We start from the raw sequence: 26,982 nt of genomic DNA, 5'->3' as shown, positions 1-26,982 counted from the left end.
ATGGCACACTGAAAGTTCATATATCACATCAGACGTTCATATACCACACTAAAAATTCATATATTGCATCAAAAGTTTTTATTTCACATTTCATAACAATTATTCATTTGCACAAGTCAACCACACAGGCAATTGCTATGCTCAGTGACGGGTCCAATATTTCACTAAAGTAAGCTTATATACATGTATATGAACCCACTGCCTTGCCCATATTCTATTCATTATTACTGTTATATTGTGCCGTAAATCAAGTTGTAGTCATTCTATCAAGTAGTTCTAATTGATAAATCAACTTGTCACATGGAAAATTAACATAATTTCTCCATGTAATCGTGGGATATACTTCATCTGTCAATAACCACGGTGATATGTCAATTACCCCTACTCTCGTTAGAATAGTTTCGAGTTGTAGGGGTTCAAGTGGCTCTAATCGTTGACTTAATTAATGAAGTGATTAAAAATCTTGATGACCAGCATTCTATTTCACTAATAAATATTCTTATAAATTTGTTGCTTGTCGTGAGAAAATTTAGTCCAAAAGTATGTTAAAATTGTTATTGATGTAGTCATGTGATATTATTTATTGCTGCTGGCTATTAGTTGAAAACTTTTTTTGTTAACAACTTGAATTTGTCATTTATTTCTTTAAAATCTATCAAATGTCTTACTGTTTTCAAAACTACCAAAACTTATCAACTCCTAAAATTAGAATTTTATTATCAAATTGGATTTTGTTGGGATGATTCAGATGGGACGAAAAACTGAGGTGCCACATACATGCTGGTTTGCATGTAAATGAACCCTTGGCAGTTGGAATTCAACAGAGTAGTCAGAAAGGCTGCTGACTTGACAATATATCCATCAAAGCAAATTGTATGCCTGTCTTCGTTATCCCTGTCTTCGTTATCCCAGTTGATGTAAAAAATTAGGATGTTAAACCCCAATTCATTTTATTTATTAAAAATATTCTTATAAAAAAAACCCCCACCTTAATGTAATAATGAATTCAATGAGAACACAAAGTGTGACTGTTATGATATGCTCTGATGTGGCTCAATTACATACTTCACAATCATACAGGTACATTTGTTATACAACAAATTATATTATACTTTATTTATCAAATGTTAATTTTGGAAAATATAATGATCAACTGTAAAATAAGTTTGAATTTTAAAACACAAATGTGGGTGCTTTAAGTATGTCTCGACATTTTGACAGGACTTTACACAAAGTGTACGTATATCATATGAAGTTAAAAATAAAGCTCAAGTTAATCTTAAGACCAAAAATAAATTATGACATTTTTATCTTTATTTGTATTTATTTAAACATTAATATTTAAATTCTCAGAAATGGAAGAAAATGTAAAAAATTAAAGCCTATTAACATCATTACCATGATCTTATATTTAATTTTAAACGGTCCGTTTAGATCAGTATGGCCTTATCCTTTAAATCTTTTAACCCTTACTGGACGCAGTCTATCAAGTATTTCATATTTCACACTGGACCCTATAATCCCCGGACTACAGGGGGTCTAATTTACAGTAACTTTACCTAGAGGCAGATCTAACTCTTTCTCTCTGGCCCCTGGGGTGTGAAATTTATTCTGCCATGAGAGTTGATGTATGTAGAATTAGGGGTCATATTAACCCCCTACTCACCCCACTGTCCGTTATTTATTCTATACCATTATTATCCACTAGGGGTCTCCACAGATAAAACTTTCACCTTTTTTATCTGGACATGTTGATGGGTCTAATTAGGGGTTAATGAGGGCCTCATTCTACTACCAGTATAAGTTTTTGGTCGGGTCCAAGGGAGGTCATATAAGGGTTTAACATGAAAGACTTTCTCTCTAGGTTATCTTTATTTTATCAGTTTTAGTAATTGGTTGCTTTAATCGATTTAAAGTTTTAATTAATATCACTTGTTGTTTTTAGCAAATATTTAATATCAACAACCTGTTTTTCCTTCCAATATATTGATATCATTTGTAGTTTTTAGCAGATATTTAGCATGTACAATGTGTTTTCAATCCAACTGACACATATATCATACAATTATTATGCAATTCATTTCCCATAACTTAAAATGTAACATCACTTTATAATTCTGTGTCAAACAAGGTTACTGGCAGGATACTGAAATGGCTTCTGGCCATCCTTCCATTCTGATTTTGGTTCCTGAGTATATATTTTGTGCCCCACAATATCTGTAGCAGGTGCCTTGTTTCTTGGTTTGACCACCAGCTTCAGCTCATTCAGCTTGTATATTTATTGTCAAATTGGTCTGTAGTCTGTCAGTTCTTGATTTATAGAAAATAAAAATGTCTGAAATATAAAACCTGAAATCAACCGAATTATTATCTTTTATATTAATCCTTTAGTGTTATTAAACTGTCACGATATTAAGACAAAACAAATTTATATCTTCCACGTGTAGAAAACCACCCCAATATTGAGTTTTAAATTCAGATAATTTTAGTTCAAGCTCTTCACCTGTCGAAGCAGTGTTATTGTTTGTAAATATTAATCCCGTATAATTACAATATTTGACCGACAATAATTAAATGTATATACAGTATTCCAGTTTTAATCACCTTCTAAACTTGATAGTAAATTTGATTTAAGACAGCTGATGGCCATTTGAGGGATTCTGAATTCACAAGATTGTGAAAGTTGATTCTCCCAAGGAATATCAGTCCAAAAATGGTTTTTTTTGATTCAGTATATAGAAAGATATAATGGATTGAAATTTTTGCAACATTTGACATTCTTATCAGACGATTTAAACAAGTCAGTGTTACCTATAGGTGTTGAAAAATATATTTTGATTAGTGTCTTTTTAATCTGATTTGAATCGAAGCTAAATGATGATCTATGCTTGATACTTTAGATTTGTTTTCCTAAATAAATGTTAAATAATCAAGCTGTGTACATTAAGCCATAAAATTTTGATATTGTTTGAAAAATGCAAAAGATGATCATGCACTTTAAACTATAAATACGAATTGTTATTGGTGAATTCATGGAACAATTTAGTTGATATTGACTCTCTCTGGAAGATCTTTTAAAACAGATGTTAAGGTAATTGAATTTTACAAGAATTTTTTTTTTCTACTTTAAAATAATTAGATATGTCACATTCAACAAGATTTTAATATTTTGGAATGTTTTTGTTTATATTTGAAGATGTGAAGCTCTGTTTTCTAGGGATTCACAGAATTCTCAGAATGTGCTAACTTTAAATGCTTTCTCACTGACTACAGCTTTGAGTCAAATTCCTAACTCATGTATTTTAGATATTCGTTCATCTTCAAAGCTATAATTGAACGTTTGTATGAAGATCCAAAATACATATTTGATTTCAATGTTTTTGAAATGATAAGAGTCATGTCTTCGTATTTTGAATAGTATACATATTTATTGCTAAATTAAGGTCCTGGGGTAACACGGATGTAAATTTGTAAATGAGTTAAAATCTTAATAAAAATTTTAGATGTTAGACACAGACCATATTCTTGAACATATCGACTTGCATATACTCATGGTTCATTGTCTAAACACTAAAATCATAGCACAAATTTTAGCTTTTGCCTACTGAATAAACTTATTTCTTAAAACGTTTTATTAGACCTGAGGGATAGACTCGAGATAACCAAAGTGCTCTGAATTTAAAAAAAAAGGCCTGGCAGTTTAATCGTTTCTATTAAGTTTTGAAGATATTATTTTTTTAGTTTAATTTCATGTGTTTTATTCAGATTGTTGACATATCTTTTTTTATTTTGGCAATTTTACAGAATATCTTATCAAGAATGCTAAAGGTAAAAGTTATTGCCTGTTACAATTTAACATTTTTATTTCTATGTTTGATATAATTGTTAAAAGCGTAGAACATTAAGATAAATGTATTTCCGGAAAGATTTGAAATGGTCTTATCAGGATAAAACTATAATCCTTCGACTAATCAAAACCGTGTGATTACCCCTAGAAAAAACAGAACCAAATAAATAAAATATTTCTCAAATGAAAACAAACTGGGCATCTTCCAATCAGATGTCGATATTGAAAGGTTGAAATGTTTTTTTAATATAAATATGAAAATTATCACGGTTGGATATTAAACCATGAAATCTAGTAAAACCGACTTGCTAACTACTCTAGCTTGTTTCTGTTATTATTATTAATTATGAATGTTTTACATATTTCTGTGAAAGGCAAACAAATTTTATTTGCTGAATCAATACTTGAAATAGATCAGAACGAGTCTGGAAATCAGCCACCTGTCACAGACTTTGTCAGACATGAAATTCGGCCTTCATCAGGCACAACCGAACTGATTGATATTCATAATATAAAATTTTAAATGTCTGGTACTAGTTCGTTATTGTCTAACATTTTGTCAGGTACAAAAAAATTATTATGTCTAAACCTGATCAACAGGTAATTTTCTTCAGATTAAAAGTAAGATTACATGCATTTTGCGTACCGATAGTTCATTGGCCAATCACGCTATTTTACCGAGATTTCGCCTAATAGTTTGGATGCAGCTATGGCGGGTGTGGCGCCAAGCAGGGTAAGCTTACTCTTCCGGACACCTGTTACCACTGTTTTTCGTGTATTTTGTACACGGTGAACAGTCCATATGCTGATTACACTATTTTGCCTTATTACACTATTTTGCCTATACCATTTTTTTTTTTTAGGACTTCGAATTTTGTCTAATGGTTTGGATTGTTCGTACTTGGTTTTATTTTATTCTGATCTGAAAATTTGGGTTAAATGAAATCTCATTAACATGTTTCCTTAATCCACTAATTCATTCCATCTTCTACCAGAATTCTAATCCATTCAAATCAAATACAAATTTTAATCCGAACTACTTTGCATGGTGTAAAATGAATGTGGACGCAGCACTAAGAAGTATGTTTGGGAGATATGTTTCAGGTTGTACCAACTGGTAAGAAGTATGGAGTTGATATATTGCTGACATTAGAGCTCGTACTAACTGGTACCTGAGAACATATATTTAATATCGGGGTGATACCAAATAATATAACCATATTGACTTGTATAAATACAGCTGACAAGAAACCCGTTCCCCTAATAACAAATGGTGCATAATTTGATCTTTACGTAGATGACGCGCCCTTAATACATGTGTATTAATATATTGACGTTAGAGACGGGCGGAGGTATACGATTTATTGACTCAGAAATAAAAAACGCTGAAATGTGAGAATAAAAAAGATGTTGGGTGGCGATCATTAAAACATTTAAATATATCGGTGCAAGATCTGGTGTTTTATTGCACTTAAGAATTAGCGGATAATGAACATTACATTGGCGACACATTTGGGCGACTAGTCATTGATACACATTGACCTGCACGTAAAAGACCCCTAGTGGTAATTGGCAGCAATACCGCAGTCTGGACAAAATTCTCGCTCTCATCTCATATAAAATAAAAATAATTGCAGGCTGTTCTCTAAATAAATGATAATAATCAATTTCTGTAGCGCTGAATTTTCAGTCAGTTTGACTGATTCTGTGAAAATGATAAGAATAAATATGCAAGTCTGATAAAGTCTAATAGAAATAAACAAGTATGATGAGAAAGTGAATTAAAAAACGTTTTCAGAAAATGAAAAAAATGAAAAAAAAATAATTATAAATACGAATAAAGATTATGATTAAAAAAAAGAGATGATAAAAGTACAAAAGAACTCTGAAAATTGTCTGCATTCGACATAAAGAATGAAAATACATAAATAAAAAAATGGCCTAACTAAAGTGTTATAAACACTAGATTCTATGTCTGTACAGCAAACGTTAATATTAAAGAAATGCTACCAATAGGTGTATTTGACTATTACTGTGCCAGATTTTAAAATTAATGTTCACCATTTGAGATTAGTTATATACTTCATTCAGCACCTCGATTTATGATGTTTTGGGTGCAGTCAATATTTTTTTCAAGTTTATGTTAAAAGATTAACTGAAGAAATCTTAATATTTAAGTGAGTTTGTAGTGTTGGTTTGCTTTTTTTAAAAAGAAAAATAATGAAACTTAATGACTTTGAGAGATTTGTGTGTTATTTATCTTTTGTTGAAATATTTAACGCCCACAACACCTGCAAGTCTTGGAACCAGTGGAGAAACCTGCTAGTTTTTAACAAACCATTCCTGATACATCTCCTTCAGAGTTTCTGGGAATGCTATTAAACGGCACCGAGTGAGAATAAATATGTTTTTGCAGTCAATGACTTTACATCTGTTTTAGTATTAAAGCCACCTTGCTATGATATCATAGATTCAACAACACAAGCTGGACTCCTGAACACTAAAATATAAACCTCTGTACTGTACAGCGCAGTGGAGAGAGAGAAATGGGGTTTAACGTCCACTCGACACAAACTAGGTCATTTCGGGACTAACATGTGGTTTATTTTTATTTCAATAATTCGCTTGCTCGTAGGGGTCTTTAGCAGTGGGAGGAAACCGGAGGACCCGGAGAAAACCCACGAGGTCAGCGCAGTGGATGCCTAAGGCTGACCCTGGGATCCATTCACCTGATTTGATATTTGTTATTTATTTCTTGCAATATCTGCGTAGTTGGTTTTGTCCGCAGGGTTGTCTCATCGGTTTTGTTTTGTTTTACATGTTACCAATTAAAGTCTTTTAATTGCAGTTCATTTCTCCGGAACTTTGAATACATTGTGAAAAATGATTTGAATATCTAGAGAAATTCAAGTCTATTTTTACAAGAGATTAACTTAAATCGGATCAGAGTATGCATAATAACACACCTTTATGGATTTACTACTTCTTGCTTTATTGCATGCAACATTTCAGTGATCTTAAAGGTATCTTTATCAAGCTGTTTAATAAACAAAGAATTAGTAAATCCATAACATTTTGTTATTATGAATGTTCTACTTCTAAATATTATTTAAGAATAGTGATCAGATCAGCTAATAGAAAATGAAGTTTAAATCAAAAGTTTAATATATTTGTTAGACTTTTCACCAGAGTGAATTAAGAATATGCATCATTTCATGAACTATAAATATATTCAAAGAAACATATTTGTTTACCCAGATTGTCTTGCCTTTAGATACTTTGAGTTTAATACCCACTTTCTGTTCACTTTCATGAGTAATTTATACGATAAATATTTAAGTAATGTGGTTGGCTACCATTATCAAAAAGAAGCAAAGATGACATACTAATAAAAAAAAATGGTCCATAAATAATTTATAGGCTAATTGTTTAAGTAATGTGATTTGCTATCACTATTTAAAAAGCAGCGAAAATGACATAATTTGCAAAAAAAATCCAGCAAACCTGAAGAATTTTTACCGAAGTGTTAGAAGTGTATTAAAGATAGTGTTAAAAGATTTAAACCCTAGATGTTTAGTCGATGTATCTTTGATAGTTTTGAACTTGTGGCGTCCAACTGTTGCGTTTGTAAAAGCGTTGTAACGGTATCTTATAAAACCAGTGACTCGAAGGTTAGCATGGCGAGAAACTGGGAGGACATCAGAGTTAAGAAATGTGTTAAATTAATTAAACCTTGTTATATAGGTTTACTATTAAAAATGTTACGTGAGAGTAACATAACGGTTGATTAACCAAACCAAAATATTACACTAAATGGCAGCGTTAATTATCCAAAAGTTACTGTAATTATTTTACACTTAGATTAAACCAACTCATCTTGATTGCTATACTTACATACTCTCACATTAAATATTTTTCAGCTGGACAAATTAAACTGTCTACCTTTCTGTACCACTACAATGTTGTTGTTTATTTTTGTGTTTTTTTTGCTAAAAAAAATATTCATATTGTCCTGTTATTGTATTTTTCAGATTTACCCACAAGTCAAGTTCCACCTCTCACACCGGGAACCACACAAAAAATGTCACAAGCCTTGGTAGAGAGTTTCAAGGCCTTTGAGAAGGAACAAAGGCGACTCAATATTCCAAGAGGTGGGTACAAAATTATTTTTTTAAATACTGTATGATCCTTTCATACAGAAACCTAAAATATGTGCTGCATATTTCTTGACCCTTGTTGAAAGGTACAATGAATATTGTAGACAGCTAAGAACTGAGAAGTGATATCAGATGTTTCAAAAGAGTAAGCATGCCTTTCCCTATGGTTGACACCCGTCAATTAACGTAAAATTTAGTTAAGTTCATGTACGTGAAAGGTGAAATGAATTGCCCCTTATGGAAAGTTACAGTAATCAATGATAAGTAGTATCAGATATTTTGAAAGTGTAGGCATACCCTTCCACTTGCATGACACCCATTAATTATCATAAACCTTAGTTATAAGTACTTGAAAATTGAAATAGATTGTGTCAGAAACGTATATATCTATCATAGATCCCAAAAACATTTTTGTACATGCCATCTATCAATCAATCACAGATGTAGATATGGTTGTAATTTCTCGAAAGATTTATTGTATTGGATATATTTTATTGGTTAATAAATCCTACTCGTTTCTCAGATTTCACGTCAACAGGTGAAATTCATTAAAAATTACTTACTTTTTTATTGAGAAATCCAAGTGAAATATGTGAATAGAATCTTCTAATCTTTCCTCGGAATATTGTCAAATATTCTTACGGAGGGATAAACAAACTTTAATACTTGATTATTAGAATTAGATCCAGATTTCTAATGTTAGAACATTGATGTTGTTTTTGATTTTCATCTTGGTAACAGTAATGAAAAAATAATACTGCAGATACCAAGTAGTTCTTTGTTTAGCTATACACTGGGTATCATACACAAAGAAGTGTGTGCTTAATTGTTTAAGAACTTGTGAAAAGAAGCCAAGAATCACAAGTGAAGTGGTATAAAATCTCTTAGATCTAACTTGAATACATGTAGTCATTGTCCTAAAAGGATATACATTTGTAAGAGTAGAGAGAAATATTGTACATGATGGTGGATATGATATCCTTTCTAGAAGACCTTCTCATTTAGTTGTATAATTCACATGGTACTTGGGTCAATTTTCTCTGTGTTTTTCATAACCAATAGTCCTCTTAACAAATTAAGCAGATTCATCTAAAATCCGTCATTTCCAGGAATCTGATCCTTGGAACCCGTTCGTGTGGAACAAGTCGGCGGTCTGTTGTCCATCATTATATTTTTACCCGTGGATAATATTTACACCTGAGCAATTATCACACCTGGTTTTTGTCTTGTTAAGATAATAAATATTTTTTTACCTGGACAAAGTTTACTTTAGAATATTATTGCTTGGATTAAATTTCAACAATTGTTACAATAATTGAATTAGTTTTCAATCAAATTGTTGATCATATGACAAAAAATGAGAATATCACAAATGATGCATTTAATATTGTGATAAATGGTTGCCGAGGGAAACAGTTTATTCTTATGTAAAAACATTGCTTTCCCTTATGATATTTCAAGCGCTTAAAGAAAATAAGCTTAAACTAGCTATAAATAAAATAAGCTTAAACTAGCAATAAACGGAATAAGTTATAACTGGCTATATAAATAAAATAAGTTTATACTAATTAAACTATAAATAAATAAGCTTAAACTAGCTAACTAGCTATAAATAGAATAAGCTTAAACTAGCCATATAAATAAAATAAGTTTATACAAGATATAAAACAATAAATTTATATTAGCTATCAATAAAATATGTTTTAACTAGCTATGAATAAAAAGTTTTAACTAGCTATGAATAAAATAAGTTTAACCTTGTCTGTAGAATATGAATAGAAAAGTATTGAACCCCGCCCGACTATTCTCAATAAATTTGTTATCAAACCATTCTGCTTGTTTTATTTTATGGAATAATTCCATTCTAATCAGACAAATTATCATGCTTCACTTCATTGTAAATTGAAATAAAAGGTAAATAAAGGAGATATCAAATTTGAATAATTGAAAATGAAATAGACTAGCAAGGGAACTGTTTTACTGTTATCTGGTTCAGATCAAAAATTTAAAAAGTAAAATTTTAAAACCAGTTAATATGAACACTAGAGAGCATACTCAACATAGTAAGATTATGTACATATTTTAATATTATATGCTTATAATTGTTGATACATGTACCAATAAGCTCAAGAGACCTAGATTCAATTGAGCGTTAAGCTGCAGATAAAGGTATTAATTGTTGCATAAAATATTTCAATATTGAAGGATTCAATTTTGATAAGATGCATAAATGCATATTTTGTGCTTGTTTGCGTGAACCGATCTCAAACATATTTTGTGAAATAAATTGAAATTACTTACTCATCAATGATTCTTTTGATTATCATTACATTGATATTGATGAAAATAGATAGATTTGAGTTATCGAAAAGATCTCTTCTTTGAGTGTTATTTACCAATTTACACATATAATAAACATAGTAATAGTGTTCCATATTATGTTTTTGTGTTGATTACTGAAAAGATGTCGCGTATGAGTATCGTATTTTTACAGGATAGATTTTGTGATTAAAGATACATTATGGAAGATTAGATAAAGAGAACTTCTCACTATAATATTCATTTCATTTCTTTTGTATTTTATTTAATTAGTTTTTTTATTTCATTTTGTCTTTATGACCATCCTGCTAGCGTATGGTCAAAAGACATGTTTATGGAACGATTTGTCATTATTAAATCCTCAAGAAAATACCCAGTGTTTATTTACATTAATTATCCAAACAGTTGTCAAGGATGATGATCAACCTCATAATAACAGACGCAAGGTTCTCAAATCTCTAATTTTTTAAATTAATATATTTTCTCTTTGTTTTCAGATCCATCACAATGGAGTGAGTTGCATGTTATACAGTGGTTATCATGGGCCATTAAAGATTTCAGTCTAGAAGGCATAAATATGAGTAATTTTAATGTGAAAGGGAAGGAACTCTGTAAGCTTGACAAAGAAGAGTTCTTAAGTCGTTGTCCGCCATATGTTGGAGATATTCTGTATGAACATATTGACATTCTTCAGAAAGGTAAGTGTCCGTTGTAATACTCATCAAACAAACAAATTATCATCTGATGTAAACAATCACATTCGTGGACCCTGTTTTAAAAGCCGCCTTTGTTAGCTCGGTTGGTGGATAAAAGTAGGACCTTAAACTTCATTTCTGTTTTAAAGTAAAGTTCCGTTATACAAAATAAATATTTAAGAATATGTTACTATATATTTGCAGAAATTGCCCAGGAACGAGCGCTACTGTGTAATGTACCACAGAACTACAGCGAACCTGTCTGTGTACCAGAGTTTGGAGAGCGATATGTCCAACAAAATCAGCAAGGTAAGATCACAGGACATTATTCCCTTTTTTGTAGTCTTTTAGAAATTTCCAAAAGATTCAAGTGTTGTACACTACAGAGGCCTTATTAATGAAGACTTACCTAAAATATTTTAAGGACATAGCCTTTTCATTAGTTGAGGGTTAAAATCTAGCCAATAAAAATATTTTAAAGTTTTGATGAATAAAGCCTGATAGGTCATGTTGTAGCCTTAGTATGAACCCTGTCCTACTGGTATGTTACGCAAAACTTATGGATCACTGTAAAGGGTTTTCTCCCTTTGCCATCCAGTGCTAAAGAACTTAGAGGATATTGATGGAAGCTTAATCTCATATGTTTTAAGGATTCAGCCTTTTGATTAGCTTACATTTAAAATTATAGTGCAAAATTTGAGCTCTTAGCCAATGTAAAGTCTGCATTCTTAGAATAATTCAATTTAAGTTTTTAGTGAGCAGAGAACATCATTAAGGTGTGTTAATGATGTTTTAGTTCATAGGAGCAAGTACTATCTGTAGACGTTAAACCACCAGCTATATTTCTAATACTTCTGGTTCCGAGATATGTTGATAGATCTGTGTGTTGTAGGACCATATACTAGCTCATGGGGCGCCGCAGCTATAAACGTGACTTGGATGTTGAAGGGCAGTCAAAGTAGCCCTAGTTACAGATGTTTTCTAAGTAATCATGTTTGAGTCCCGAAAGGACTAGTGGCGATTTAATTTTCTCTCCAAATGTTCTAAAACATTATTTAACCTTTTAATATTTGTGCTGAGAGTTATTTAGTTTTTATCATCTCTTTAACAAAATATAGCGGGTCACCTCGATTCTTGGTGTAAAATAAACGCCTGTTATTACATCATCACTTGACTGGTCATGTGATACGATAGACTTTTAACCTTTCACAGTATCGTGTGATGTACCATGCTATTATAGAGTGGAATCTTTCAGACTTTCTGACTAAACTATTTTTAGTAGAATTTTAGGGAATCTCTTCATTATTTAGATATTGAAAGGGTAGGCTTTGTAATTTTATGCTCATTTTCAAAATTTTATAAGACAACCAAGAAGAGTATCGAATGCCCTTTGACAGCAAGATATCCTTGAAGCACTATTTTCATCTTCAAATTTTTTTGTTTTCTTTTTCAGGTTTTTCTAATTCAGATCAGTCAATGCCTGTCGTTCCAACAAGCCAGCCATATATTGAAAGTAAGATTTGTTTTTTTTTTAATACATTTATAGATTGTCATTTGAAGGATTTTAAGTCTCTTACAAACTACAATATTTGAAAGGAAAATCTCTAAACGGAATATCAGTCCAAAAATGGTTCAGGGGGTTGTTTCAAGAAATTTTAACTAAGATAAAATCCAAATTTTAGTAATTTGATTGGATAACATAAGATTGATTATAGTGCTTAACCAATCAAAATTGAAGTATCTACTATAGTTTGGATTTTATCTTTAGTTAAGATTTCGAGAAACACGGCCCAGTTCCATTCAGAGATGGGATGAATTGAAAACACCAAGCAATATAAACAAACCAGTGCCACTGATAAGTATTGTGTAAAATGTTGTGATGTGCCTCTGTTTAATCCATATGAATCATAGCCAGCAGATTATAAATTAATGATGTTTTGGATATAATTAACTTGAATAAATTTTAGCATGGTTTAAGATGTGAAAAATTAGATATTGCGCTTGACGTTAATTTTGTTACATTTTGATTTTAAATGGGACTATATTTAAAGATTATTTAATTCCAGGTTCCTACCCGATTTCCGAATCCCTTCAGACGTTGAATGAGATCAGTAGCGAGAACATAATGACCAGTAACTACGAAGATACGTCCGATTATCAGAGTTTGGAACACAGTCAAAATTATTTCGACCAAAGTCACGCAGAATTTTACCCGATGATGGGTGAACAAAAATACAGAATCCCTAATAAACATTACAGAGGTAGGTTTAATGTTTTTTTTGTTTTGGTATTTTCGGGTATCTTTGTTCTCTGCATACAAGCAAATTGTCGAAAACAAGTATTAGAATTAAGTTGAAATAGATTGTATTTAAATCTGAAATTGAAAGTTGTATTTTACCACAGCAGAGGACAGAACACAGAAACTTGCGTTTCTCATATAAGGATACATATCATAAACTACGTGAGATGTTACATGCTAGAAAATAGAAAACAAAATCTTTCACTCTTACCCTTTCTAAACCATCATGAAACATTTGAGTGCAAATCGTTTGTCCTTTAAAAAAAAGTTTTCCTGCGAACATTAGTTTTATTTGATATTTACAAAAAAGATTTTTGCTATGTGCTACATTTTGTCATCCAACATTAACTGAGGTTTAAAGTTTAGATACCAGGTACCCATTTTAACACATGTTCAAAGTGTTTTTGGTGGCTTGGGAGGGGAATAGGTGGTCTAATGCCTGCGTGTTAGCTCATAAGGTCAGCCATTGAGTCATGTGTTGCATTTTCTAACTTCATTGGCTTTCTCCAGGTTCTCCACTAACTGCTTAAGACCCATTGCAAGCTAATTATTAAAAAAAAACCCCAAAACTATATGTTAGTCCCAAAAGGAATGAGTTTGCATTAAATGGACATTAAACCCCATTTCTCTCTTTCTTGTAATTATTAGGTATTTAAGGTCTTTAATGTTTACTCTGTGACATTTATTTAAAAGATTGGCACCGTATTTCTGATCGTTCCATCCAGGTTCAGTCCACCCATTGATAAACTCTGACACCGAAGTGTTATAGAAATATGAAACTATCAAAAGAGAAATATTATTTTGATCTTTGAGAATACGTCAATATCTTCCTACGATATTGTTTTCATCTCTTTGGGTAAAACGGAGAAACTTTTCTCTGACATCGCACTCGTCTCAACCTGCCAACTGTAAATATTTCGAATCTGCTTTATATTGTTGAGGATATTAATATCCAACAAACTGTTCACGTTAAAATATAAGTGGCTCGGGTCAGGAGAAATTTTTACGAACTTGGGGTCCTTGTGACAGTTGTCGATTAAAATTACCTAACAACGGATTACGTTACGGGGGACGATGAACTTACTAATGTCTTTCTTGACATCACACCATAGCAACTGTGAGTTGTTTGTACTCTGTGACAGAAGAGTTGATGTGAAAGGGGCAGGTAACTGGGTTGATTTAACCAAGGAATGAGAAGCAGGTTTGTGTATGGAGAACAAAGACGGGATTGAAATAGAATTCAACTCGTATTCTCACATGTGTTAGCCATTGTGTTTATAGCGAAATCTTCCACCGACTCGCGTTTGTTGATGGTAAAATTACAATCTGAGAAAATCTCACGATTTCAATCGTAACCAAATGTTTTCAGCTGACATTAAGTTAATATAAATATATGAATAAAATCTCTTTTGGGCAGAAAAAAACCCTGTGTAGTTTTGATTCTGATAGATAAATGATGCATCCTATTTCAGTGTGTTTAATATATGGGTAATGCGATTTAGATTTAGTTGGTGTTGCAAATTTGGAAATTGGTAGTGTGGTTAAAAGACCTCTTGTTGGCAGACAAAATAATCCATGTACATTTGATTCCTACAGATAAATGATGCATCTTATAATAGAATTTAGATTTAGTTGTTGTTATGAATTTAAAACTTGGTGGTGGGCATTTAAAACTTGATAGTGTACTAAATATCTTGTGATAGTTGGAATTCAAAGAAGGGTAGACAGAAAGGACATTTCTATATGGCAAACATAACCATGTTAAAGGTAATAATATAGTCTAACAATGACTTGATGTGATGCTTAACTCGTTCACTTTCTTTACGATTCATGTTAGATCAGTTACAATATTTTTGTTACCTGTTGGAAGTCTTTTCTCGTTTTCACAAAACATGTCTGCATAATGTGATCTAAGATCAAAATTTGCTTTTATAACCTTGAAGCATGCAAAGTTTTTTTTTATCTCCCCTGAAAAAAACGAGAAACAAATAAACGATAGCAATAAAACTCAAAGCTCATTCATGTAATAATCTCATTCTTATCTTTATTATAAATGTCGGCCGCAGTTCTCATGTGCAGGAATGTAATAACCGTGCCAAAAATGTGTCGAAGCGCGGGTGGATAGCGTGTTTCGGACGACCATCATGTTTACATCAGTGCGTCTGCTAAGATTCAATTTAAATAATGGAGGTAAAATCGCTTGTTATCTTTATAATTTCTGGTAGAAAGAACCTGGAGAAAATGGCCGTCTGCCAAACATGTAAAATGAATAAAGCTAAGGAGAGAATAGATTAAGATTTGGGTAAAATGTAAATACATATACATGTATGTATTACAAACAATAACCCATCTACATTGGCCCGATTGCTGCAGAAGAGTAAGACATATTAAATTAAACCCATTTCATTTACACAAGAAATGACATCAGATGTTTCAAGTGTCACACCGTTTGTTAAAACCCATTTCATTTTATTTACAAGTAACGAAAATGATGATATTAGTACCATTTGTTGTACTTTTCTTTGATATCTTTTCCCAGCTAAATTGATTCAAATTCAGATGAAATACATTATTTGTTCATGGCAAACTTTTAATTTGTTACGGAAAAGACCAAAAATTAAAATCTGTCATATTTATATTCACTGGGTAATCAAGAATCTATTGATATAGCCATGGTATATTATCTCAACGGGTATATATTACTGTGGTATACGGAGATAATGAGGGTAAATGTATATTGCACCATATTGCCCATGGACACTATTTGGGTGGTCTGTCAGATTAACCACCGCTGTTTCAACCCCCCTGAATAACCAACATAATCTTAAACAACTTTTGTTTTTCATCATTGGTGTTCTTTTTATTTCATGCTTGTGTTCTCTAATTGAATATTTTAAGCAAGTTGTGTCTGTCTTGGGTTCCATTCAGGTACTTTTAGATTCACTTAGATCTGCGTTCTGTTTAAATATAGTGTTTTAATTAAAATCACACCCTCTGGTAGCAGTTAGGTGAAAAGTTGACGGGTGTTCTCTTTACAACAACAGATGCTCGTCATGCATTACTCCACAGAAATTAAGATTTTAAAGATGGTTTGAAGGTTGTTACCAGGAGATTGGAGTTTTAACGAGGATGTTTTTTTTTTTGTCACCTGCTGCTAATAAGTGCTAAATAATAATGACTCTATTACCTTTCTTATTATCTACGTCAAAGTTTCAAAAATGTAATTTACATGTCAATTATCTTCTTTGAATAGTGGTTTCTTATTCGTATTCAAAATGGATATTTCTCAACCTACACCTTCGAATTTGGATTTATGACCACTTTTGATAAACTGCAAAATGTTTAACAAGAAGTGGTATAGTGTGTTCCAGGAGGAGTAAGCATACCCTGTCTCATACAATATTCCTGTCATTTAAATAAGAATTATTGATTGTATTTGCACTGAACTGATTGTGCTTTATGTATGTCTCACCCTGTGTAGATATCAATGAATTGTAGCATATGTTAGCAGATCATGTGATGTGTAAAGAATGAAGCAGTCACTGGTCAGTTTATGATTGAAGCTTTTGAAGGTCAGAGGGAATGGACATTCATTCATGCTTTTTAGTTTATAGTAACTACAGCAGGTTGTGTTTATAACATATGGCTGACCAATGTTAGAACTTATTCTACCCCCAGGCTAAACACAACTCAAAAACATGCTCCAACAATCCGTCAATGGCATTCAGGCAGTATGTATGGCAGGAATTTTTAAGTGGTAGGGGATCAAGAGGAAAGCAAATTTCAAGAATAGTGGGACAAATAAAACTTATTGTTGGATAATTGCTTGATGTATGCTATTCTGATGCTTAAGTTAAGCAGGTGTACAAACGACTGAACAGGCCGGCTTAAAATTGATTGCTTTGGGCTTGCACATTGCATTACTTTTTGCAGAACACTACACACTTCTGGCTTGAAAATGCCAGTGTTCTTTTTTGTAACTAGCTGAATATTTTATTAAAGTCCTTGATTAGATTTCTGAAATCTGGCCTTGGTTTAGATTTTGAATTGAAATTTCGTCATTCTTGCGATGAATGAGTATGACTAGTCACCAGTGTCATGCACAAGACAGGGTAGGCTTAGTCTTTCTATAACACCTGATACCACTTCTCTGTTTGAGAAGTTCACACAGCTGAACATTTTATTGTTATAAATAAGAATCAAAATGACTACAAGTATTTAAAACAATCGAGATTAAAGTTTGATAACATTTGAAAATTGGCGGAAAGGAAAACAGAGACTAATGAAATCACAGCCTGGAATCATCAAAAATTTCATTGTTTTGTCTGTAAATGGCACCCGTGGAACCAAAACGATTCCCATTCACAGATTATAGGTCAGAGGTCACCATTCATTGGCATTAAATGGAAAATATTTGAGATCTATTCTATTTTTTAAAATGGCAGATGTTGTGGATAAACCGGGTTGAAGGTTCACGGCAGTGCAATAAAATGTTTTTTATAGACCAATTGCTGGACTTTTTGCTGTTTCAATGAAGTACCACATGAATCGCTATATCTTGACATTTATGTTTATAATCTGTGTCTGTGAATTGTTATGATTTGCGATAATTCTGTGAGAACAGGTTTTTTTTCCTATGATGTGGTATTTACAATGAGTGATATTTATTGTTGTTTTTTTTTTTAAATTTGTGCCAATTCTGCATTGAACCAAAGAGTAGCTGGCATTTCATGAAATGTTGGAATGATTGTTAAGAGGGAGAATAAAACAGTTGGTGTTTGTTTTATAAATGTTAAACATACTAGGAAGGTATCCATAGTGGGTGTACACCCCCTGTCTGCCAATTTCAGGAACTATTCACAAGAGGGGGAAATAAAACAGTTGATGTGCTTATTTTAATAATGTTAAACATATAGTGAATGAAATAAAATAGGGTTTAACAACCAACTTTTTTGAAACAACAGGACTAATGAAGTCATGTCTATACCATATGCAATCTGATTAAAATACAGATCTATATTTCGTTTCGTTTTTTATACTTTCGATGGCCTCTACTACATGAAGATCTGACCAGTTGTAGTGGTAGATTGCTTCAGAGGTCATACGAGCAGCTTTTGATCCAATGACGTCAGACATTTGATTAACCAATCAGCATTTATGTTACTAGTGGATTACCCACAGTTCCGCGCAAAACACGCCTAAAGCTCGCCGTAACAGACCGTTTCATTAGCTATTCCCTCACATCATTCAGAACACGTCAATGATAACAACTCTTCCAGATCCTAGTGTAGTAAAGACAAGTAAAACGAAATTTTGAACTATAAAAACGAAACGAAATAGTATCTGCGTTTTAATCAGATTGGGAAAAATCATATTTTATATAATTTTAATCGACATGAAACTTATACTTTTACTTTTTTTTCTTGGATTCATTTGTTTATTGTATTCAACCAAAAAATCGCACACATTGTTATGAGAAAAATGTTAAAGATTGAGTAAACTTTAGACCTGAATGTCACAGGTTGGACTAATAGTGTTGAGCCAAGAACTTACAAGATAGATATTGCCTGCAGGGCTGTCAGAAAATTGTTTCTAAACGAATGTCCCAGCTTGGTATAATATCATTCAACCAAGAACTTTCAAGTCAGGCTCTGACATGTCTCACGTATTGACTGGAACTAGCGATTAGATGGAATTAAAAATGAAGTAGACTTGTGACATACATTATGTGCTTATTTGGTTAAATATGATATTAATTTAAATCAAATATCATCACCAAAAGAAATTGTATTTTTTTTTCATGGCGACTGATCATAGATTCGATTACACATAAAATGGTGTTATTTCTCGACTGAATGTTATTTTGATATTTCATTTCATTAAATCAAAGTGTGACCACAGTTTTATAGCCCAATAAAAGTTTGATGATGTGATTGACATCTTATCCAGAGGTGTCAAACATGCGGCCCGCAAACTAGATCCGGCCCGCCAAGGGTTTAAATGTGGCCTGTGGAACAAATTTCAACAAACTGAAGTGTCAATAATTCTTAGAAACTAGCGGTGGAAATCATTTATGTCACAGATTTCTAAGTCGGCTAATTTGGTCCATTTCAAAGTATTGAATTGCATTATAATATGTAACGATATTAGTCAAATAAATCAATAAAATTTTCTTCATCTTGATATTTTTGTATATCTCCGGTTCACTTGATGTAAAATTGAGTTCATGTGACCCCTGAAGCAATATTAGTTTGACACCCCTGTCTTGATCCCTCTTAAAATAAATTGAAAAGAACGTTATTTCTGTGTAGACGACATTTAATATCACTTTTTTTACTAAATTTAATTTTCTGTATTATATAATATTTTTGTTGTACAAAAATAAATCTATTACAATGTACTTAAGTCTGCTTAATTTTACTTTTAGTTATTTTGATCTGCTTGTAATTTAATGTCGTAAAAGAAATAAAATTTTAAAAATGTTGATGTGCTATAGGACTAGCAAATATCACATTGTTTTGATTGAGAAGAAACTATATGTGTCTGACAAAATGATCGGCACTAGAGGAATACTGTGTCTGAAAGATAAATCACCATCTATTGAAATCAGTTTTAATTTTATTGAATTTTTTCAAATATTTTGCAGGTCAATATATGCCCGATACCCCACCACAAGAACATTTCTACGAACAACCTTATCAGACGGTTCCTAGTATAAAACAAGAACGACCTTGGTCTACCCAGGAATACGGTCACTCACAAGATCTCACTGACAGTTGGCAAGCAGCCGATTTACGCACTGGTCTCGGACCTTCACCTTTCCATAATCTGCGAGTCGGAACGCCAGATGGTAGCGAACAAAATAAACCAATGATCCAGGCGGCAGCTCTTGCAGGATATTCCGGTAAGTTTTAAAAAAATTGTTGATTTTTGACAGCATTCAGTTACTTTTTGGTGACTTTCCATTGGTAAGGATACAATCACTGTTTATTACACTGCAAAGGGTAATATTTCAAAAAGATTTAACAAGCTATCTGGGTAACATGCCAGAAGTCTAGTATTGTTAAATCGCAACATTTACGTTGGAATGTGGTCACTTTTGCAAACCATTCTAATTCCCTATAAAACTTAGAACACATACATGTATATTCAATTCTTAGAGAGTGGTCATCAGTTTTTCATAAAAGTATTTTAAATGTCATATCGTGCCCCCCCGGTAATGTGTAATGGAAAATAATCAGTTCACAGTTCAAAGTAACAGGCATGTAATATGTAATGGACAAGTTATTAATTACATTCTAAATATCCAGTAATGGTCAATTGCATTTCTACTAACTTTTGATTACTTTATATTGCAAAAAACACTGAAATTTTAACATTAAAGAAGAGGATGAAGTATGACTTGATTAAAGTAAATGACCGTGCAACACTAACTGCCCAATAGAATCACACACACAACTTATTGGCCAAGCTAAGTAATATAGATAATGCAAATTTAATCAGAGTATCAAGATGAAAATAAAATTTGTCACTTTAACAAAAACAAAGAAATTTTTTTTTTTTTCATAAAAAAAGACTTTACATTTAGCAATGATTGGCATTGCGGTCAATATTTTTACTTTTTATTTTTAGAAACAAAAGATTGTTTTGTCTGCTGTATTTTTTTAGCATGTTTCATCTAAGTATAATTTAAGAAATAAGGAATACATTTCAATTAGCCATGCAGAAATGTAGAAAAAAAAATCTCTATTTTCATATAAAGAAAAAAGGAAAAACATGAGAAAGTGTGTGAAAAAGTTGTGTTCAAATGTTTGTGGAATAAAAGTGATATGTTTGGTATATAAACAGTAAACGAGCGAGATAAAATACGATAAATCGTTGCCGATACTATACCAAACAAATGTTCCCAGCCTTCTTACATAGATAGAGTTACAAACTTTATAAAAATACTCCTCCTAGACATCGACATGGTGAATTAAAAAAATCTTTTGCTCTTTATACAACAAAACATCTTGATCCAACAATAAATGGCAGAAATAAATAAATGTCATTCTAGTTATTACCATTACCGCAGAGAGATGTTGATTTTGATAGAAATGATAATCTGATAAAGCATGGTACGAAATCTATTTATTTTAGTCTAGGTAATTGATCAGGAGGGTACTGGCCCCCAGTTTCACAAAGCATTCTCAGACTTAATTAAGTTCAGAATTTACTCAACTTTCAATCACTGTTTATGAGAAATATCTTTGATCCAGAAATTCAAAACTTTGCGAATAGTTTTTTATTGATGTATTTGATACATTAAAACCGCAAGGACTATGTTTTAGTTAAAATACAGCAAACAGTTTTGAGTAAATTCTAAATTTAAGTCTGAGAATGTTTTGTGAAATTAGGGCCAGGCCTCTCCACTACAATATGTTGGGAATGAATCTAAACGTGGGCAGAGAAGAATTTCTTACTTGTTAGCCGTTGCAAGCATCCCCATTTAATGCAAAGTAAAAGCATATGTTTAGGATGGAGTAAGCACACTCTGTCTCGTCTACAGCACTAATTCATCCACAGGGGGATATTGTGGCCAGGTGGTCTAACTGGTAACGTAAAGCCTGGGTTTGTACTTGACTAGGAGTAACTGATTTAGGGTCGACTGCCTAACCTTGTGCACCTTTTTCTAGGTAATCTGCTTTTCTCCCACTTCTAAAGTGACATGAAATGGGGTTTAATGTCCTGGGCTAATGAAGACAGATATATGCCATACAGTGTGCTATAAGGGAAATTTTGCCTGGACAGTGGCGCTACGGCCTACTCTTCTTTATCGAATTCAAACTGCCAAGAAATCTTTTACTTGCACATCAGTGTATACACAGGACCTCGGTATTTCATCTCTTGTCAGGCCCTCCGTCCTGCACCACTGAGAAGGGGAAACCACGGCAATAAATCCTAATAAACTTATTCGGCCAACACTGGGATCTAACGCACGACCTTCAGGCTAGCGAGTCTGCAACTTACTCACTTAGCCACCGTGGCTCCCTCTCACTTCTAAAGACCCCTGTGCAAAAGTGACTCATTGCAATAAAAATATACCAGGTGTTAGTCTTGAAAGGACCTAGTTAGCGTCAAGTGAGTTTTCAACTTAAACCCCATCTCTCTCTCGAGACGTAAATCCAATCCAATCTTTATAAATAAAGCATGATATACATTTGGTGTTAATCTGTATATCCAAGAATTACAGGAATAAGATGAATTTAATCTGTGAGTAGAAAACCGAGAGAGTGTAGAAATATAAGTTATTATCTAACAATGAAACGCGAGTTGTTATAACAACAACATACAACTAGAGACACCTGGTAGAACGAGAGAAAAGGTGAAGATGTCCTGAGAATACGTAGCATGGATGTGGAAACGATGCCATGTTTATTATCATTATATAAATAGTTAAAGAAGATCTTATTGTCGTCCTCGGCTTGTTTTCATTATTCAATATAAATATTATTCTGCACTGTATTGTAACTGATTAACTCCGAGAAAATATAAAACTTATGTCTTTTTCAACTTGGTCCCTTCATCATGGTTTATTTCGACTTTATTCTTTCTCACTCTCTGTATTATTGCGGGTGCCTGGCAAGGAAAAGTGTATAGTCATTTGAGTGGGATGAAAAACCGATGTCCTGTTGGCAGAATTGGTCAGATCTCCTGACAATAGAAAGAGTAGACTGTAGTGATTTTGTTCTCAAATTGCCCTTACGGCACACTGCATGGAATATTCCCAGTTGGTGCAGAAATATCAGATGTTAAACCCCTATTTCATTTTTAAAGTATGAAAAATCCAACCAACCGAGGATTATAGTCAATGCTGCTGGCTTATCTAGTAAATAAACAGAAAGGTGTGGATCATTTAATGTAAATTTTCAGATTTTCGAATGTTAATTTTCCGTATTCTTAACAAGTACATGATAGCTGTATTCAAAATAGAGAAACGAGAACAGTATGCACACAGTTGTAGATAAAAGAAAGATTAGATTATTGGTGTAGCTTAGTAATATAATATATTATCATGTAACAAAAAAAACCCAAACCTTAAGGTGCTGACATTATTACATGTACCTAATATTTTTTCTGACGTTATATTACCGGAAGTGTCATTTCAAAATTAACAAAATTATTACCAAGTTTTTCGGTGATTAATTTTTTCTTCTTGTAAATTGTCTAAAAGACAAATTCACCAAATGTCTTTTTATTTCAGAATCCTTTAATTAAACGAGAAAAACATTTTTAAAACTTTGTAGCCAGACCAATTATTTAAAGTGACGGTTAAAAAATGGTGATATTTCTGAAGTTTGTTTCACCTTAGAATAAACAAGATTCCAACCATTAAAAAAAAATGCATTTCCATGACGATGAACTTAATTAAAAATCCATTAATATAGGTCGTTGTTTTTGTAAAGGTTTGCAATGAGGTGCCAACATGTTCCGTCCCACTGATTTCGAAAAACTTTTGGTAGAATTTGAACTAATTAAGGATATTAAATTACTGCTTAAAAGAAATAAGATTAATGTGATTGCTAATTAGTTAGTTTCTAGCATGAAATAAAGTTATGAAGCTGTGTTTTACTTGCAGGATTTACCCCATTTAATTCTTTTATCAGGTCTAAAAAATAATAAAGTTCTATGTTAATATGAACTAATAAGTAGCTATTTAGGGAAATCTGTTTTTTTTTAAAGTTTCGCATTATTTTGAATTTTACCCAAATGTCGTTTTCATCATCTTACTTTCAAAAAAGCCTCTGATCATTTGCGGGCAATATATAATTTTTTACAGCTTAATCCAAATTGTTCATTTAACCTTTAATTAAGAAAACAAAAACAAAATGGCTTGGATTTAATCGAATTAAAAGGATACCCAACAAGATTTTACCAATCACCTACAGGGGGCCACTGTCTTGTTTATATTGGTAACAGAGGCTATCAAATGTTACAAAAATTTCAATTCATCATGGAATAGAACTTTTTTTGAATTGATATTTCTGTTAAGAGATTTAACTTCCACAATATTTTAATTTGCAAGGGATTCACAATATCTTTAATGACGATCAGTGCTATTGATAGAATAGGATATAATTATTTGATGTTGGGGTAATCAGCTATAAATAGTAAGGGATGTTAGTACTCTTTCTAGAACATTGTATGTAACTTCCCATTCAGTTCAGAAGACATGTTATCATGAATAACTAATTTTGTTGTGCATTTGTATTTAGACAATAAAATAAATCCAAATTGCACAATAATTTAGTATTCATCTTGGATGCCAGATAATTTAATAAAAAGTAAAGCAAACTTAAGCCGTAAAACATTAAACCTATTTTCCCAGAGATAATGATGCTCCAGTTGGCCGCGGCTCAACACAGGTGCTGCCACAATCTTACCGCTATACATTTAACATCCAGCTTCATACAGCTGTCTCCGCATATACATATATATATATATACAGTACACATACACATATACATATAAATATAGTTAAAAGGGTCGAGAGAACAAATACAGTTGGTACATATAAACAGTAGTCTGATATATGGCCTCATTTAGGATCAGTAAATAACAGACTTTTAGAAAATAAAATAAGGATTCTACGTTTTAATATTTCAAGACTTTTATTATGAAAGAGTCTGAAGTTTCAGACTTTAATGGTTTTTAGTTGATCATTTTAAGATGATAGAGTTTTATTTGGCAGATAAAAATTTAAACTTTCTATGTTGCATGATTTTTAATTCTAAAATTATGTGGACATCGTATAGCGAGAGGATTAAAATCTGCAATTACATAAGAATTGTACTGTTTTTCTTTTTCGATTAAAATCGTTTAAAAGGTCTGCACAACTGTTCATATCCACGATACTTGAAGCTGTTTAAAATTATAAAATTTATCCTCAGACCTTGTTGATGTTAAAGATATAATGATGCTCCCGCCCCCACACTTTCTGGGGTTTATTTCAACCTTTAGATGGGGTGAGATTACACAGAAATTGGCGCCAGTTGTTTTAGAGACTGCAGCTTAAAACCTTGTAAAACTCTAATTAATTTGACTTGAATTCTAAATTAAATAATTTAAAACAGAAAACTTGAGATTTGAAATGGGTGAAATTTAAAACAGCTTCTCTTTTTCTTCTTCTATATCCCCCACGAAAGTTAGACTTTTTAATACTAACCTGAAATTCTGGTTTTATCAGTATTTTGATAATTATTTAGTTGGTTTAAATTTCATAATACTTTACTATCTTTTTAGAATCCTAAGATATAGATCTTTGGGGAAATTAAACTAATTGATTAGTGTACAAAATACTCTGAAATCTGAAACAATTAAATTTCCCAAAAAATTTCAGTTTGGAAACATTGATTAATTTAGTTCCATTCAGCGATTACTAAAATTTGTAACTTCTGCAGAACTTGGAAGCATTTCTTAAAAACAGTATGCTTTTTAGGAAATTATATATCCCTATTTTAAACTCATAAATATCAATTAAAGTAGCTAAGTCTGTAACTCAGTATCATCCAAAGTCTTCAACATTGAAAACATGAATTATTTGTCGATTTAAATCAATATTGATGTTGTGATCTTACCGGGGATATCCAATATTTTACGCCATATTCTTATCTGGAGAGCATGCACAATAAATACTTTCGGCGTAGATTGAAATAACCAGACGCTATAGATTGCCATTCAACTGAGACTTCTGGCGTATTTCGCTGAGCATAACTGATTAGATATTACAATAAAAACAGAAACGATTGAATGTAAATCAGTTTATATACATTCATATTACATTATTATATGCGTTTCGACCCATTTGTGTCAATTTCTAGGTTCCAAATATTAGCGATTTAGCTCCTTAAGTTTATCCATTGATTAATATAAAATTTGTATAAATACAATTTTTGAATTAAAATACGAAGTAGAATTGCATCAGATTAAATTTAGAAGTTTATAAATAATATTACGTTGATCACATCTGTTAAATATCACCATGGTGCGTGTACATTGCATAATGTCACCTGACATCACACCACTGTTATCTTTATTTCTATTGGTCCACGCTACACGTCTTTCATTTAACAAAGCTCATATGGGATAAATGACTTTGCGTATTGTTATTTCGTTCTCAATGATTTTCAGCCGTTTTAAATGATTTGCACACGGTCGTTGAAATAAACAGAAGTTGACTATATGTCAGTTCTTTGTTCGTCTGTCTGGTTGCGATAAACTTTGCGTTTAACGGAAGGCAATCTTTATGTCAATGTATTTTATATTTGGTAAAACTTATAAATTGGTAAGTGGTTTTGAGTGCAAGCCTGTTATTCGCTACAATGCAAGAATGGTTTACCTTTAGAATTGATACAATGTGGGGAGAAAAAAATGTCTTGATAAAATTATTTTAGAATTCTGATTCATGCCGTTGCGATTTACATACTGCAATACTAATATTGTGTCAATTTGACATAAAATCTGGTGCAATTCATTCTTGTATTACATGCATATCAAAACAGAATGTGCAGAATAGTAGGAAGTTAAACCCCATTTCATTTCATTTCAAATGTGTTGCCAATTCCATATATTTATGAATAGTAGTCACATCATTCAAATTTTACTATTTTATTTGTTTATATATTT

The 26,982-nt window shown here is 32.0% G+C and overlaps 1 protein-coding gene across 2 annotated transcripts in view; it reads left to right on the top strand.

The window, feature by feature from the left end:
• Positions 1-26,982, top strand: part of LOC126829714 (protein c-ets-1-B) — an 87,903-nt gene that overhangs the window by 54,618 nt on the left and 6,303 nt on the right. For both annotated transcript variants that reach the window (XM_050559807.1, XM_050559808.2), the window contains 6 exons: positions 7,879-7,998; positions 10,821-11,021; positions 11,223-11,327; positions 12,472-12,531; positions 13,085-13,279; positions 19,964-20,221. In XM_050559807.1, coding sequence (XP_050415764.1) covers positions 7,879-7,998; positions 10,821-11,021; positions 11,223-11,327; positions 12,472-12,531; positions 13,085-13,279; positions 19,964-20,221 — 939 coding nt within the window. The remainder of the gene's footprint in view (positions 1-7,878; positions 7,999-10,820; positions 11,022-11,222; positions 11,328-12,471; positions 12,532-13,084; positions 13,280-19,963; positions 20,222-26,982) is intronic.

Source organism: Patella vulgata, chromosome 8 (assembly GCF_932274485.2).
Source record: "Patella vulgata chromosome 8, xgPatVulg1.2, whole genome shotgun sequence".
Lineage (NCBI taxonomy): Eukaryota > Metazoa > Mollusca > Gastropoda > Patellidae > Patella > Patella vulgata.
This window is presented reverse-complemented; position numbering and strand designations above follow the sequence as displayed.